Below are 17,852 nucleotides of genomic sequence, written 5' to 3'. Positions count from 1 at the left end.
GCCAGCAAAAGCCTCACAGATAAGCACTACACCACTGTTTATAAATTAGCGTTTCCCAACCCAACTCTTGGACATTTGCCATGTTTTATATGGTAAGACCTAACTGATTAACATGTGATTAAATCATGTTGAAACTACTGAGAGTTGTTGTGACTGAACCAAATGTTTCCATCTCTGTTCCTGGATACACATTAACTGTGAATTTTGTTCACAGTTCACATTTGCCTGGTCCTGGTCTTGGAGTCTCTATCCATTGGCTGGTGATTTCATTTAGGTGCGTTCGAATATAAACAGTTTGAGTGAACTTCATAGTGGAAATTGTTTAAAATAATGTTATTTCAAAAGAATATTATCCACTCACCTTTAGACTCAATCTTCTGCTTTAACTCTTCGTTTTCATTCTCCATACTCTTCTGTTTCACGTCTGACTCTGTTCTCTTGCGTTTTCATAAACATCTGAAGTGAATATGGTTCTGTGTTAATGTTCTCTATATATTCCAGTGTATCTGGGATCTGTCTTTATTTAATCCCATCAATCTGTTCTGACCTCCACAACTAATAATTAACCCTTGAGATTCTGGTCTGGATTTGACTAAATCTGTTACTAATAGCAGCCTAAATTACTCTCTGGAGTCGAATATCTTGTGGACCTTCTCTATTTCTGCTTTGTCTTCATCAGTCAGTGGAGCATCAGAAACACTGAGGAGAAATACATTAGGAGGTGTGCTCAGTTTGCTTGTGCCTTCCAGCTCGATCTCAGGCCAAAACCATCCGCATATGACACTTCTTTTAATGCTTTCTATGGAAAATACATGCAACATTCTCCATTTAAGCATTTCAAATCAATATTTACATTTATTAATTAACAGACTTTTTTTTTTAATCCATACACACTCATACAGTATATATATATATATATATATATATATATATATATATATATATATATATATATATAACAAATATAGGAAAATAATAAAATTAAACACAACATGAAATTCTAAAATTCAGCAATTTTTATAATTTTGAACCGTTTCATTCATTCTCAGCAATAATTGACGATCTGTTATTGAAGCACACATGACTTTCCATGGTCCTTCTCCCAGCTGTACATAATTTGAGCATTTCTGGCTTCAATTTTTATGAATTCTGCAGCATACATATCAGCCGTCTCTTTGTATCTCCTCATGGCCTCCTCCATATTCTGCCTGCATTCGCTCATTTCTTTATAATGCTGCTGTAGTTGATCCTTCTCTGCGTTTATTTCATCTTTGGAAGGTAATTCTTCACTGATCTGTTGACCCGTGACTGTGTCTTCTGCACTTACTGTCTCTAGTGTTTTACTTCCGTCTGTTCTCTCAATCTTTTTCCTTTGCTTCTTGCCTTTTTTTAAGGTTTCAAACCCCTTCCATTTTTTACCATGTTTCTTACGATCCTTATCGGATTCTCTTTCTGTTTTTGGTATCTCTTTATCTAGATCTGTCGGTTCTGAAAGCCGTTTTTTCTGCTTTTCAATCTGATCATCGTTCTTTCTCTCAACTTGGCCTCGCTCAGCTTCTGTTGCCGCTATGTCTTCCCTCTTTTGTCTCAACATTGCTATCCCTCTATCCACAAGCAGCAATTCTCTAACCTTTCCTTTTGCTTTTTCCTCATCTAGTTTGTCTTGCATTTCTTTGATTTCAGACTCATACTTGGCTTTCATGGCTTCGATCTCTCGCTTGACCTCCTCTTCTCTCTCTCTATTGATCTGCATGAGTCTGAAGGCTCTCTCGGCCTCCTGGAACATTTTGTCATTGTAGAAACTGGCATTATTATTCCACATCATCTTATCAATCTTCTTTAACAGGCTCACAATCTGAGCTGGATCCCTTTTTATTATTGAACACTTGAAATCTTCCTTCACAGTCATTTATCAGTTTCTGGACGTGTGCATCTCCTTCTTTAATGTAGTCTTCAATACTTCCGCCTGTGAGATTGTCTCCTCGTGTGAATAGCACCATAGTGTAAGTCTCTGCTTTCTGTCCGAAGGTCATCTTGATGAGCTGAAGGGTTTCTCTCTCTTCTTGTGTGATCGGGCCGACAGCGATGACCAGCAGAAACACATGAGGTCCAGGAGCCAACAGTTCAATGCATCTCATGATCTCCTGCTGGATCTCTTCATTACTGAGGCTTGTGTCGAAGAGTCCTGGTGTGTCCACCACAGTCACGGGGTCGACCACAGACATCTCCGCTCTCTCTTTGACATGTCTTGGTCACAGATTTCATGCTGGCTTTTGACTGAAACACATCATGACCCAGGATGGTGTTTCCAGTTGCACTCTTTCCCACTCCAGTTTTCCCGATCAGGACGATCCTCACACACTCCAAGCTTTTCTCAGCACCAACAGAGGCTGGGATTTACGAAAACAAACGTACCATCAACAGATTAAGTGTGAAAATCCTGTGATAAATCATCAGAATACATAAAACCAAAGTGAAGTGTCATGTAATACTCACATTTTGATCGCACTAATTTTTTGGGATTTCCTGAATTTGGCTGAAACATCTGTGTCATGGGCTCTAAAAATGAAGAAGATTGTTAACCAGTTGAAAACCTTAAGTGCATTCAGTTTTCTTTGAAACTGTTAAACCTTAGCTTTGATAGGACAACCCAAATGCTATCAGGTCTGCTGCAGAGCAAGTTTACAACATCAGAAAAGCCATACAGCACATATTGAGTTGGTTATGTGATGCAAACTTCCTCTTCCTTCTCGATGCTCACAGGGCTTGTCATATTGAGGACACACAACAGAAATGAGATTTACACAAAATTTATCTGCACCTTAATGTGCCTCTGAGTTTTTTAGGCAGATTTTAAGGGTTTTTAGCTGGAGGTGGACTCTGTAACCTCTGACTCAATTGATTTTCTGGCTTTCTTCTGCCATCTGGCAACCCGGTGTGTCAAAACATTAATAGATAAATTGACAGTGAGTGAAATAAAAAAATCACCCATTTCAAAGCACAACTGGACATAGCATTTTTTTCAGAGAAACAAGTATATAAAGACTGCATATTTTCTAAATATCTGCAAATATGGTGTTTTTATGCTTTAGTACAGTAAAATAATTACATACAGCACCTTTACTGACATATGCTCGCCACTTAGAAATGGACCCAATGTTTATAGTTGACAGAATTAAGCAGTGCATGATTATATTAATAAATAATACTGTCTTGGATAAATTTTATCAGGGTTTTGTAAAACAGTTAACTTTATACTTACTGTGATTCACGCTGCACACCCGTCTACTAAAACCTGAATGTTCACCAACAGAAAAAGCAGGGAGAGAGCAAAGAGGTTGTTTTATCTACAGATTATAAAAGCTGTTTTTTCTAGTGTTAAAGGTAATCATTTTAGTTTTCTAATGAAAGTCACAAACAAATGCACCAGAGCTAAAGGTTTACCCTTATGTGTCTTGTTAGTTGTTTGGTAAACTGTGTCTTCTTTTATCAGAGATGGTCTTGGGTCTTCAGGAATCTTCAGAGGATGGCTTTCATTTTCCTCCACCATCTTCTCGATTCTCTCCAGAAGTTTCTGCACTTGTGATTCGTCTCCATTGCTCTGTAGATGATGATGTGGACGATTGCTGGCCTTCAGTAGAGACTTTATTGATTCATAGTCAGAGTCTCTATCGCTCAGATACTCCTGTTCCTCATGCATGAAGACCACAATCACATACTCAGATGCTCTTACGCCAAAAATGACATTTATGAGCTTGAGAGCTTCTCTGTCTTGCTCTGTAAAAGCTCCAGACTTCAGGACTAGTAACAGGGCATGGGTTTCAGGAGAAGACTGATGTAAGTGTCTCCTCACATCTTCAGACGAGAGAGCAGGACTGAACAGGTCAGGGGTGTTGGTGACCACCAAATGTCTCTCCAGCACTATCTCATCATGCTTCTCAAACAAATGCAGAGAAGACGCTGACTCTGAGAAGACCTTTCGTCCAAAAATTGCGTTTCCACAGGAGGCTTTAACATCTCCATGTGACCCCAGAAGAACTATTCTCAAATCTTCTTTTATCACAGACACTGAAATTGCACAAACATGTTTATTTCTACCTACAGTCCCGCTAATTCATTCTCTTAATTCAACATTATGAACTGATGTGTTACAATCGGATCAAATTAAAAATAATTCATACAGTTCTCTGAGACACAAACACAGCAATGACTGAACATTAAGAGAAAAAGAAAAATCTGTTGTTATCTTCTAAAAGGAAAACAAATCGGATTGTTACTATGACCCATGTAAGTTGTCACATGCTTTTGTGAAAAAACATATTCTTTTCTTCTTCAGTGATAAAAGCACCAGTTTACTTGAAGATTTTGTTCTACTACCCAGTTTTTTGTTTAAATGTAAAACTCACTGTTTGTAGGGAGACTTTTGCTGCCTCTTCTGTCAAATAATCCTGAACTTCCTTGATCTTCGTCTGTTAAAAACACGAGCTAATTTGAAATAACGTTGCTTAAATGTACATAAATTGTAACATTTAACAATTCTTAATTTATCCCCTAATATCTGGATTTTAAATTCAAATGCTCTGTATCACTTTAAAAGATCTTTAAAAAAGAGTTTCTCACAAATTTATGAAAAGAAATAAATGAACAGGCTTACCATGTTGTCTGGTTGATCTACTCCAGTCAGCCATCTTCAAACAATCATCTTTTCATTAAGTGAAGCGCTTTAGACAGTAAGAAATAAACCATGTTGTGCCTGCATTAGCTTACGTGTGTGTGTGTGTGTGTGTTAAAGCAAAGGTTTAGTAGTTATTAAAACCCAGAAACTGGTTGGACTTCATATTTGACATACTACATTCAGTCCCCTGGTTATCGTAGGACAGGGTGATCTATCAGATCATGTCATGTGTCATATTTGAACAGCATGTTTAAAATGCATTTGCTGTAATGGATATTTTTCATGTAGTTACACAGAGAAAAATAAAGATAAAGTGAGATAAAGCTGGTTCGCTCTGTGCATCTGGTGAGATGTGGCTTGCCTGACATCTGAGAATGAAAGATTATTCAGTCATGCTTTTGGACAAGCTGTGCATTGTACAGGAATTATGAAGAAAGATGATAGATTAGACAAGGCCATCGTCATTTATGGGTTTGACTACTGCAGTGCTCTTCGGCTGGACTTCCATCAAACACAATCAAACTTCTACAAATGACTCAGAATGCAGGGGCATGACTGATCTTCAATGACTCCAAAGGTCCAAAACATTACTAAGCACTGGAATGGCTTGCTTGCTAATAGAACAGCTCCCATCTACTTCCATTCACTATTACAAATCTACATCCGTTAGTGAGTATCATCACAGAAAGGCTCAAAATCTCCCTCCAGAACATTCTCCCTCACTGTTCCTGACTGGTGGAATGATCTTCCCGCCCTTATCTTATTTGAACAATGACTAAGACTTGATATTAAGAACACTAATTAATTTCTATTCCTCATGGATATGAGATTTCTCGATCTCTCAGGAATAAGCAAACTAATAGCACTTTTTCACTCCATATTACGACAAGATTAGGTTCGATATGGGCCACTTTTGGGGTAATGGTTATGGTAGTTTTTTCAGTACCACCTTGGTAGATGCTCTACAGTGATGTGTCAACTGAAAAACTTCAAATTACCAAATCAAAAACTACATCAGACCTAGACACGGCAAATTTGATTCACTGGAGTTTTTGACTGGAGAATCATTTTAACTCTATAACTTTACAGTATAAAATGTTTTCTGAATGTTGAATAAACCAGTCATCTAATTTTTTTGTCTTGAATACTGGCCACATTTTTAAAGTCAGCATAAAGAGAGACTAAAAAGCTCATGACTAAAATGACAACTAAGATGTTTTAATTACGCTAACTGAAAACAGCAGCACTATTTAAGTGCAAATAGCCTTTTTCTGCTATTCCTACTACTTGTGGCGATTTAAAAACACTGTAAGAAGCGATATAAATTGCACAACATTCAACATTACGACACATTCAGCGATCTTCGCAGAATACCAGTTTTAACTAACAGCATAAAAATGAACAAACCTAATGCCTTTTCAGGGGGTGCTAAATAAACCTCTTTTAACCCTTCAGAAGCGCTCACGCTCTATACCATTGTCTTTACTCTCCCTTCAAAGTGAAAAGCAGATTACGTTTTAAAATAAAAGTCCCCCGTAAACAGCATAAACAATGCGATCCATAAACAATGATTAAAATACTACATGATTCAAAGGCAATGCAAAACAAATAGACAACACATAATTAAAACTAAAGAGAAGCTAATACACGGAATCAATTAACTGGAATCAATAAACCATTGCTAGGATTTTCGGGGGCAGTTTCTATGTGATTATCTTTTGAAAGCTATACACAATATAATTTGCAGAAGCCTGGGATTTACTGGAAGAGGAGAAAAGCCTTGCAGGGCTTGTCAGACAGGTTTATAATCCTGAAACAAATGGTTGCACTAGAAGAAGAGGAAGGTGTGGTTTTCTCACTTTCTCACACAAATAACCTTACACAATTTGTGCAATACTTTACCAGGCTTTCATTTCGTAGCTTAGATGCAGTCATCATCTTCTCAAGGTGCAATTAGGAAATAAACTCTTCTGGTCATGTGACAATTTGCACTAAGGATGAAACTTCACATATTCAATCAAGAAGCTTTTTTCATATTTGCAGGAAGTGCACTAAAAATTCAGTCATATGAATAAATGCTTTATTATAACTGATGGGATTGTTTATATTGTTGTGCTTTCACCATTGTACCTTCACTCATCTGGGATGTACATCATTTCTTATGAACATTTTATTCAGTGCAAATCATAGTCGCACGGTCAGGCCTTGCTTATTCATGAGTTTACATAAATGGTTCTGAAAGTAAAACTGATTGAACAAGTCTCTTGTGTCTTCTTGTGTGTGGGTTCTCTCTCTTCTTTTAGCAGAAACCTCTCCAATTCAACTGCTAAATGCTGGAGACTTCTCAAAAAAAAAAATACGCAGATTAGATCAATTGTAGACGCACATGTGAAGAGAAAAAAACACTATGCATCATTTATTTTTCTAATTTGGACTCACATTTCTCGTTCCCTTATCCCACAGTACTGAGCAACACAATCATCATCTATAATTGAAATGTTTTAAAACTTCTAAAAGCATAATGTCTATGTTTATCAAAATTACAAATGAAATCTGAATAGTTTGAATATAATCTGAATATAACTTTATACATTACAAAATCATGAAATATCGCTTGGTTGTGTACGTGCCTAAATATATGCATGAATTTGTTGATTTGTTGATGAGCTGAGAAGCTAAAAATGATTGTTTTAACCATCACTATAGTATCGGCGCGCTGCTGCGAAAGCTCCAGCAGCTCCAGCCAATCCTCCTAACACCGTGACAGGAAGTTCATCACCTCCTAGAACGCGACCGATCCCAGCTCCGGCAGATAAACCAAGCAGGACTCCCGCTGCCTTCAGCAAGAGCTGCCTGAAAGCGCCGGGGTGCTCGCGAAAGGTGAACAAATAAACCGACTCTTCTGCACCAATCTCCAGGCGATCCCGATCAAAGCTCCTGCGGCCGATCCCGACCCTGCGATGAATCCCCACCTGAGCATCCATCCATGCGAAGAGCCTTTTTGAGACACCAAAACAACTCCTGTCGCTACAGCAAAACACATAAACACACAGACGTGTTTCAGCTTTATCTGTTGAAGGAGCAGATGTTTGAAGCTCCTCCAGAAGGCCTCTAGTTTCTCAGCTTTCCACCCTTCTTCATATTCTCTCCTCACGCGTCTTTCTGTCTCTACTCGGACTCTTTCTAATGTAATTTGATGTTCTCTCTCTTCCCTCTCCTCCTCCGCTTTCCTCTCTTCCTCTGCTCGCCTCTCTTCCTCCTTTCTTCTTCTCTCGGCCTCCTGCAGCGTTTCTAGCGTGTAGCAGGAGTTTCTGTTCTCCGACAGCAGACGGTCGATCTTCTCCATGAGTTCGGTCACCTGCCGCTCGTCTTCTGGAGCTCTGAGGTTAAACTCGTGATACCTCTGACCACACCGATTAATAAAATCGGATAACTCGTTATTTCTCGCTATCATCTCTCCCAGTGTTCTCGTACGCGTTTTATTTGCATGCGTAAAGAGGACTAGAGTAAATCTAAGGGATTCAGCGCCAAACGTCTGCTCAAACCAATCAATAAAATCCTTCTCCTGCTCGGTGAACGCGCTCAGAGGCAGAAGAAGCAGAATCACGTGAGCTCCTGGTTCACACAAACCCAAAGCTTTTTTCAGCTCAAAGGCCGAATCGAAGTCAGCGTGGGTGGAGAAGATGAAGTCTGGAGTGTCGACGACTCTCACTCTCCTGTTATTAACAGAAGCTGTGTGTTTCTGACAGACTCTGGTCACTGATTTAGATCTCATTTCTGACTCAAACACTCCATCGTTAAGGATGAGGTTTCCCGTGGTGCTTTTCCCGGATCCGGTTTTACCGATCAGCAGCAACGTCGTGCTCTGAAAAGTCACATTAAAATGAATCGTGCATTCATTATTTCTATTAGTCTGCTTACGAAAGAAAAAGCCACACACTCGCCTGCACCGTCACCTGAAGGTCCTTTTTCTCTTTGCTCAAAGACATTTCCGCCAACAAAACCAAGACGGATTATTTATAAAAGGTCTGAAATATAAAAATGAATACTAGTTATGCAACCAACACAAACAAAAATGAAACTTTAAAAAACATATTTTTATTGCAACAAACGTTAATTGGTTTTGCCAAGATTTTGCAAGTAATTTATTCACCTAAACATAAAATTAAATAAATAAAATCATCAAATGGACAACAAACATACTCTGATGAATAGCATGTCACCGGTCTTATTAGTTATTAGTCTGCTGGAAGAGAATTATCAATCATTTGTTTATCATTTATGCTTTTACAAAGTGAACACAGAAATTTTACTGCATGAGTTTTATTTGTTGTTGTTTTTTTGAGAATGCCTTTTCAAACTGCAGTTGTGCCACCGTCATATGGTGCTACTGTAAAATTACTGTAAAATACGCTTTAATTTATGCAAAACTAAAATGTTAAAAATAAATGTTAAAAACTAAAATGTTTCAACGTTACACTCACCGAGAAGCGGAGATTTCCACAGGAGAGCGGTTTTAACAACTTTCACTTTTAACAAAGGGAGTCTGATGAGTCACGTGATGCGATGGGCCGCACACACACACACACACACACACACACACACACACACACACACATACACACACACACACACAACGTAATATAAATGACCACCAATAAAACTGCATTAAAAAAATCTATCTAAAAGACAGAGAGGTCTATTGTGTAAGTACAAATAGCAATGGATTGTAATTTAAAATAGAAGCCTTATTTAAGTGCATATAGCATTTTCTGCTATTTCTGCTACTTATTTTTTATTTTCTGCACCTCAGTATTGGAGTTCATAATAAAACAGAATGCAGCTTATTGAGTGTGAATGTTCATTTTAATTCAAATTAGGCTATTGAACAGATGGTTGAAAGCCTTATTATGACAATAAACCCAATCAGACCTTTAGAGTTAATTGTGGTGAAGTAAACGTCTCTCTAAACGTAGTTAAAAGGTAAAATTAATTTAATTTCAAATTTAGTATCTGTGCCTTCTGTGGTAAAAAGAGAATGTAATAACTGGTATAACTGCTCGGGCTATTATGTATAAAAGCAACCAATTAAGTCGCTTGTTATCGCAAAAAGTCCTTCAGGGAACTTCTTCCTTTACTCTCGGGTGTAATAACAAGCGGTTGGATGTACATTATCCCTTACATAGTGTGCACCACGTTTATGGCAGGATTATCGCACCGAATTATTCACAATCATATCATTTACTGCTTTATGTTTTCCTTAGAAAACCATTGAAAGCTGGCATTTTCTTAATTTGAATAAGCCTACTGAAAACGGGAATTTCTGCAGCCCAGAAGCGAAAATATCCGGCACCGCCCTTCTTTTTCAGTCCTTCACTTGTTTTCATTATATGACACTGAACTGATTCCAGCGCAGTGAGAAAAAGCCTGTACTCAGGTCTGTACATCTGTACACAAGGCTCCATTATTTCACTTATCTCCAAGTACTTCAGGTAAGAGTATACCGCTTCCATAAATTATTATATTTGTTTTGCGCAAATGACGAGTTAATGTAAACCATGACTTCATGGCATCTTTACAATCTAAATCATTAATGCTGATTAATTATAGTGGTATTTAATACTTATTAAGTGCTGGTTTCATCTGGCCCCCAACTGAACCTGGTTTCTCCCAAGGTTTTTTCTCCACTCTGTCTTGCTTAGTTTGGGACACTCAATTTCTAGCGATTATCATTAATTTGATTACAGAGATCCTGATACTAAGAGTTGATCCAGACAACAGCGCGTCTTTGCATTCAATAACGAAAATTAAGCGTTTAATCTTCTCATTATACATCTCCACATTTGATACTGTTCAGTGCTTTGTGATTGACCGATTGATTATTTTAAAGACGCTGTTGAAACTGTTCATTTGCATTATTTATCATTACTTCCTTATTTAGGAAATCCATTTATTTAAATACAAATATGGATAGTTAATTTTAGATGTTGTCACCAAGCCAGCAGAGGGAGCCCTGACCTCTGGGTGATCTGCATCCACTCCCTCTGCGACAACTTCCTGTCCCAGGACTATAAATACTGCAGCAAGCCACTCAACTGCAGGTTGCATTGTTTCGCCTGTCTCATAGTTAGATCATTCGTGGATTATAGTTTCTGGTTTTGACCCTGTCTGTTTACTGTTTCTCTGATCGTTTGCCGCCTGACCTGACCTCCGCCTGTCTCTGGATTTTGTTATTGCCTCGCCTCCTATATATCTGTTAGCCCTGTTCGACGCCTGCCTGTTATGACCATGCCTTCGTTTAATAAAAGCCTGCACATGGATCCGCACGCCTCAGACCGTTCATTCATGACAGAATGCAACCTCGCACCAGGATCCAGCGGCTTTTCACCTGATCCATGGCCAGGTAGGACCCTCGCTAGACGTTTATTGGCCCTCAAGCAAGGTACCCGATCGATTGAGGATTATACTCAAGGAGTTTTTGGACATGGCTTACCTCTCTGACATACCGGACTGTTTATTGATTGAGTTGTATCATGAGGGAGTACATCAGCCGCTCAAATCTAAACTTGTTCGCGAGGGTCCACGTGAGTCGCTTGCTCAGTTTATTGAGTTCGGTTTAGTGACTGTGGGGTCAGCTTTCACGTTGGGTGTTGAGGAGGAGAAGGACAACACATCAACTCCAGTAATGGCCACCTTCCCAGAGCCGCTTCACAAGATGGCGCCGCCTTCCCAGAGCCGCTTCACAAGATGGCCGCCGCCTTCCCAGTGCCGCTTCACAAGATGGCCGCCGCCTTCCCAGAGCCGCTTCACAAGATGGCCGCCGCCTTCCCCGAGCCGCTGCCCAAGATGGCCGCCTTCCCCGAGCCGCTGCCCAAGATGGCCGCCTTCCCCGAGCCGCTGCCCAAGATGGCCGCTTCCCAGAGCCGCTTTCCAAGATGGCCGCCTTCCTCGAAATGCTTCCTAAGATGGCCGCCTGCCCAGAGCCGCTTCCCAAGATGGATGCCGCCTGCCCAGAGCCGCTTCCCAAGATGGATGCCGCCTGCCCAGAGCCGCTTCCCAAGATGGATGCCGCCTGCCCAGAGCCGCTTCCCAAGATGGATGCCGCCTGCCCAGAGCCGCTTCCCAAGATGGATGCCGCCTGCCCAGAGCCGTTTCCCAAGATGGTCGCCTGCCCAGAGCCGTTTCCCAAGATGGCCGCCTGCCCAGAGCCGCTTCCCAAGATGGCCGCCTGCCCAGAGCCGCTTCCCAAGATGGATGTCGCCTGCCCAGAGCCGCTTCCCAAGATGGATGTCGCCTGCCCAGAGCCGCTTCCCAAGATGGATGTCGCCTGCCCAGAGCCGCTTCCCAAGATGGATGCCGCCTGCCCAGAGCCGCTTCCCAAGATGGATGCCGCCTGCCCAGAGCCGCTTCCCAAGATGGATGCCGCCTGCCCAGAGCCGCTTCCCAAGATGGATGCCGCCTGCCCAGAGCCGTTTCCCAAGATGGTCGCCTGCCCAGAGCCGTTTCCCAAGATGGCCGCCTGCCCAGAGCCGCTTCCCAAGATGGCCGCCTGCCCAGAGCCGCTTCCCAAGATGGATGTCGCCTGCCCAGAGCCGCTTCCCAAGATGGATGTCGCCTGCCCAGAGCCGCTTCCCAAGATGGATGTCGCCTGCCCAGAGCCGCTTCCCAAGATGGATGTCGCCTGCCCAGAGCCGCTTCCCAAGATGGATGTCGCCTGCCCAGAGCCGCTTCCCAAGATGGATGTCGCCTGCCCAGAGCCGCTTCCCAAGATGGATGTCGCCTGTCCAGTGTCCGCGCCTCGTGCAAAGCCTCCAGTGCCCGCGCCTGCGTGCAAAGCCTCCAGTGCCCGCGCCTGCGTGCAAAGCCTCCAGTGCCCGCGCCTCGTGCAAAGCCTCCAGTGCCCGCGCGCCTCGTGCAAGGCCTCCAGTGCCAGCGCCTCGTGCAAGGCCTCCAGTGCCCGCGCCTCGTGCAAGGCCTCCAGTGCCCGCGCCTGTGCAAGGCCTCCAGTGCCAGCGCCTCGTGCAAGGCCTCCAGTGCCCGCGCCTCGTGCAAGGCCTCCAGTGCCGCGCCTGCGTGCAAGGCCTCCAGTGCCCGCGCGCCTCGTGCAAGGCCTCCAGTGCCCGCGCCTGCGTGCAAGGCCTCCAGTGCCCGCGCCTCGTGCAAGGCCTCCAGTGCCCGCGCCTCGTGCAAGGCCTCCAGTGCCCGCGCCTCGTGCAAGGCCTCCAGTGCCCGCGCCTCGTGCAAGGCCTCCAGTGCCCGCGCCTCGTGCAAAGCCTCCAGTGCCCGCGCCTCGTGCAAAGCCTCCAGTGCCCGCGCCTGCGTGCAAAGCCTCCAGTGCCCGCGCCCTCGTGCAAAGCCTCCAGTGCCCGCGCCTGCGTGCAAAGCCTCCAGTGCCCGCGCCTGCGTGCAAAGCCTCCAGTGCCCGCGCCTCGTGCAAAGCCTCCAGTGCCCGCGCCTCGTGCAAAGCCTCCAGTGCCCGCGCCTCGTGCAAAGCCTCAAGTTAACCCACCATCCCACCCTAGCTACACGTCGTCAAAGGATCCCAGCGGCCCCTGCACTCACCCTCTGCCCTCCACCTGGAGCTCGCCACGGGTCTGCCAGCCTCCATCGCCGCCGTGGGTGAAGGATCCCTCGCTTCACCGTCCCGCCTCCGAGTCCCAGACTCCACCTCGGCTTGTAGACCCGCCGGCTTCCCTTAGGCTCCTAGCTCCCTCCTCTCTACCGTGCTCCGTCAATCCACCAGCTTCACCAGGCTCCATCGTCTCTCCGGCTACGCCTTGGTCGGTCGTCGACCATCCGTCGCCTCAGGATTCCACTCCTCCAGCTTCGCCTCGTCCCTCCATCCCTCCGGCTCTGTCAGGCTCCTCCCTTCCCCCGGCTCCACCTCAGTCCTCTGTTGCTCTGGCTCCGCCGCGTCCTTCTCGTCCCCCGTCTCCGCATCAGTCGCCGAAGTCTGCGGTATCGCCTAGGACCTCCAGCGCCGCTGTGTCGCCCTGGCTCTTCGGCTCTCCGCCTCCGCCTCAGTCTCCCCGACCACCTGCTCCGCCGCCGTCGGTCGGCTCCATGGGGTTGATGACCGTTACCTCTCCATGGCTCCTCCCTCCGTCGGCTCCACCACTGACCATCATGGCTGGGCTCTGGATCGCCTCCCACCCCGGACTCCTCCCGTCTTCACCCTGGCTCCTCCCACCGTCTCTTCCTCCCTGGTCTCAGTGTGCTGACTCCCTCCCGGAACCCCCTCCCAAGCTCACAGTTATGTTTTGTGTTGTGGAGCGCCAGGAGTCGCTCCTAGGAGGGGGGCTATGTCACCAAGCCAGCAGAGGGAGCCCTGACCTCTGGGTGATCTGCATCCACTCCCTCTGCGACAACTTCCTGTCCCAGGACTATAAATACTGCAGCAAGCCACTCAACTGCAGGTTGCATTGTTTCGCCTGTCTCATAGTTAGATCATTCGTGGATTATAGTTTCTGGTTTTGACCCTGTCTGTTTACTGTTTCTCTGATCGTTTGCCGCCTGACCTGACCTCCGCCTGTCTCTGGATTTTGTAATTGCCTCGCCTCCTATATATCTGTTAGCCCTGTTCGACGCCTGCCTGTTATGACCATGCCTTCGTTTAATAAAAGCCTGCACATGGATCCGCACGCCTCAGACCGTTCATTCATGACAGATGTACACTGTTTTATACTATAAAATATGCAAACTAAGTTCTAAACAAATGGGACTTGATTCGTTAAAAGTGAAGAAATAAGTCAATAAATAATTCAATAAATGTATCAAACAAGTAAAGGTGAAAATGTGAAATCTTACCTCTCGTGATATATAAAGGCTAGGCTTCACATATAACTCTGATGATGAGAACATACCAGTATGAAGTCTGCTTGGCAACAACTGATCTCACACCGCAAGGCTCTGATCAATGAGACAAAATCAATCAAAGAAGTCATATAGCGGCATCCAGCCGTCAGACGAAGCTCAAAGTAACTGAAATAAACTTCAATGTAGAAAGTCAATAGTTCTTTCCTTAACTGAAGATAGTAGTCACAGAAAAGTCTTATTGGCAAGAGGGCAGAGCAGAGGTGAGATCAGAGCTGGAAGTATACAACATCGAGATCAGCCACTGACTGAATGAAGTGAGCCGGTGGGACAGGGGTGAGTGACTACAGGTGCGGGTGATTGGTATTCAGGGGATTGGGATCGGCTGACGAGGGAAAGGATGGCGTGACAAGTTTTTACTTTACGAAAGGGGTGATAGCTGGCTATTCTGCAAATTTTACATCTGCATGTATCTTACATAATTATTTATGAATTTATGAGTTTTCTTATTAGCACATTATAATATTATTAGCACTGCCATTTTTATTATTGCTTTCATCTTTATAAAAACAGAGGCAGGAAATATCTTTACAAATGTGTGTTTTGTCCAGGTTTTCTGTTAAGAAGCTCCAGTTCTGAATCATGCCGTGCACACAAAGGTTGGTGGCCAACACACAGGGAATTTCTGGTAAAAAAAATAAGGGTGAGTAAATACGTTTAAGTAGTTCTCCAGAAACGTGAATCAGGTTTCTGTGTGTTTCTCCTGGTTCTCCAGATAGACAGATTAACCAAGTAAAAGATCAGCTTTTATTCTTTTTTTGACATTAATTTAAAGCGTCTTAGTGTCTTACTGTCTCCTTTATCTGAGAACATGTACACTATAATATATTAGTATTAGTATATTACAATGATTGTTTGATCTTTTCTCTTTTATATACAGTGCCAAATAATCCACAGCAAAGAATCCACATCAGCACAAATGATATTCTCTTCTCCAGTCTCCCATCCAAACGGATTGTTCTTCTGGGAAAAACTGGTGTTGGAAAAAGTGCAGTTGGAAACATAATCCTGGGACAGAAAGTGTTCAAATCTAAGATGAGAATGAATGCAGTGACCAAAATATGTTCAGAAGCTCACGCCACTGTTTCGGGCCAATCAGTGTCTGTAGTAGATGGTCCTGGATTTTTTGACACACAGATGAGGCATGAAGAGTTAATAACAGAGATAGCGAGAAGTGTTTATTTATCCAGTCCTGGGCCTCACGCTTTTCTCATTGTGTTTCCTGTGAATATAAGATTCACTGATCAGGAGTTGCAGATTCTTCAGATGATTGAGCTCATGTTTGGAGAAGAAGTATTAAAATACTCCATCATTCTCTTCACTCATGGAGATCAGCTGGAAGAAGAGCCTGTAGAGGAACTCATTAAAGAGAACTGTAGAGTTAGACGTCTAGTAGATCAGTGTGGAGGAAGATATCAGGTGTTCAACAATAAAGATCTGAATAACAAAGAGCAGGTGAACAATCTGCTGCAGAAGATTGACTCAATGATAGAGCAGAATGGAGGAGGACACTACAGTAATCAGATGTTTAAAGATGCTCACAGATTCAGACGAGAGGAAAATGAGAGGCAAAGACAAGAAAATGAACGAAGACAGAGGGAGATTGACGAAGTGAGAAGAAGGACAGAGCAGAGAATCAGAGCAGAATATGAAGATCAGCCAAGGGGATTTCAGCAGTTTTTATCTCATTATAAGAGTCATATTTTAGCAGCAGCTATTGCAGCTGGTTTTGTAGTTGGTGGTGCAGTTGGTGGAGCTGCTGTTTATGGAATTGTTGGTGGAGCTCTAGGTGGAGGAGCAGCTGGAGCTATAGTAGGTGGAGCTCAAACTGTAACTGTAACTGGAGTTGTTGCTGGAGCTGCTGTTGGTGGAGCTGTTGGTGGAGCTGTTGGTGGAGTTGTAGTTGGCGCAGCTGCTGCTGCCAGTGTTGGAGCTGTGGCTAAAGCTGTAGGTGTTGGAGTAGTTGGTGGAGCTGCTGTTGGTGGAGCTACTGGTGGAGCTTCGAGTGGGTCTGTTAAAGGAGCTGTTGCAGGTGCTCTTGCTGGAGCCGTTGCTGGTGGAGCTGTTGTGGGTGGAGCTGCTGCTGGTGCAGCATTTAGTGGAGTTGTTGGTGGAGCTGTTGTTGGTGGAGCTGTTGTTGGTGGAGCTGCTGCTGGTGCAGCACTTAGTGGAGTTGTTGGTGGAGCCGTTGTTGATGGAGCTGTTGTTGGTGGAGCTGTTGTTGTTGGTGGAGCTGTTGTTGGTGCAGCTGCTGCTGGTGCAGCACTTAGTGGAGTTGTTGGTAGAGCTGTTGCTGGTGGAGATGCTGGTGTATTTGATGGTGGAGCTGTTAGTAAAGATTTAGCTGCAGCTATCGTTGCTAGAGAACTTACTGTTGGAGCTGTTCTTGAAGAATCACTTCTGGGTGGAGATGCTGGAGCAGATAGTAGATATGCTAGTAGCACTGACAGAGCTGCTGTTAAACGCAAGGTCAATGTAATTAATTATTTCACATAAATACACATATCATTACTAAATGTTAACTAAGATAATGGGATTTGGCAGTTAGTTTTATTTAATTTAATTTTATTTTATTTTTATGCATTCTACTTTATACTTCCCTAATAAAATGTTTTCTGAATTTTCACTTAACAAACATTAACAGGAATTTAACATCTTTTTTGTGTCTTCTGACTCAAATTTGCCATATTTTTACAACCGCACCAGCTGTCTAAAATGAACACTAGAGGGTTAATCAGCTATAAACAGAGGAGACATCTGTTGTATGGACTGCAATATATGATTTGAAACTTATTACACTATTAAACATTTTAGTTGTCTTCAACGTTTATTGTTACCAATATGTTTTTGAATGTATTTCAGCATCATACAATGTTTCTTGGGCGTCTGAACAAAATTCTTGCTGGTAAAATGTGATATTTATTGGTTCTGTTCTTTTTTATTTTACTATCTTCACAATAAATATGAACAGTCTTCTAACTGTTATATAGTTTACAAGATAATCTTTTCTTGTTTCTTGTTATTAGACAAGACTTGTTATTACACTGTTCGATTGCTCGATTGCTCCTGTCTGCTGAGAGGTTGGTTTGTTTGTAGCTCTGTGTAGCTTCACTCTTCAATTTATCACCTTTTCTCTAGCGATTAAATATAATTTAATTGTCTACATACCGCTGATACTATCTATTAAACTAATCTAAGTAGTCCAACTGCTGTTAGTTTGCTCGATTTAATCTAAAACTTGGCAGTGAATTAAAACTTAGCCGATTCACTTTCGTTCCCACCAGCGTTTTCGCACCTATTATTG

General features: G+C 43.1%; 1 protein-coding gene and 2 pseudogenes across 1 annotated transcript; 1 reads left to right on the top strand and 2 right to left on the bottom strand.

Moving 5' to 3' along the window:
* Positions 1 to 946: 946 nt before the first annotated feature.
* Positions 947 to 4,787, bottom strand: LOC122329888 (annotated as a pseudogene).
* Positions 4,788 to 5,588: 801 nt separating this feature from the next.
* On the bottom strand, positions 5,589 to 9,205 carry LOC122330115 (annotated as a pseudogene).
* A 653-nt stretch (positions 9,206 to 9,858) lies between these two features.
* LOC122329932 (keratin, type II cytoskeletal 1-like) lies at positions 9,859 to 17,533 on the top strand. Its single transcript, XM_043226635.1, has 3 exons — positions 9,859 to 10,167; positions 15,100 to 15,191; positions 15,429 to 17,533. The coding sequence occupies exons 2-3, from the start codon at positions 15,131 to 15,133 to the stop codon at positions 17,042 to 17,044; spliced, it is 1,677 nt and encodes a 558-aa protein (XP_043082570.1). The 5' UTR covers positions 9,859 to 10,167; positions 15,100 to 15,130; the 3' UTR covers positions 17,045 to 17,533.
* The last annotated feature ends 319 nt before the right edge of the window (positions 17,534 to 17,852 follow it).

This window comes from Puntigrus tetrazona, chromosome 3 (genome assembly GCF_018831695.1).
Source record: "Puntigrus tetrazona isolate hp1 chromosome 3, ASM1883169v1, whole genome shotgun sequence".
Classification (NCBI taxonomy): domain Eukaryota; kingdom Metazoa; phylum Chordata; class Actinopteri; order Cypriniformes; family Cyprinidae; genus Puntigrus; species Puntigrus tetrazona.
This window is presented reverse-complemented; position numbering and strand designations above follow the sequence as displayed.

Excerpts from the sequence above, each read along its gene's own strand:
- LOC122329932 (XM_043226635.1), top strand. The coding sequence starts at position 15,131 with ATGCCGTGCACACAAAGGTTGGTGGCCAACACACAGGGAATTTCTGGT. Across the intron at positions 15,192-15,428 it reads TTCTGGTAAAAAAAATAAGG|TGCCAAATAATCCACAGCAA; the intron begins GTGAGTAAATAC and ends TTTTATATACAG.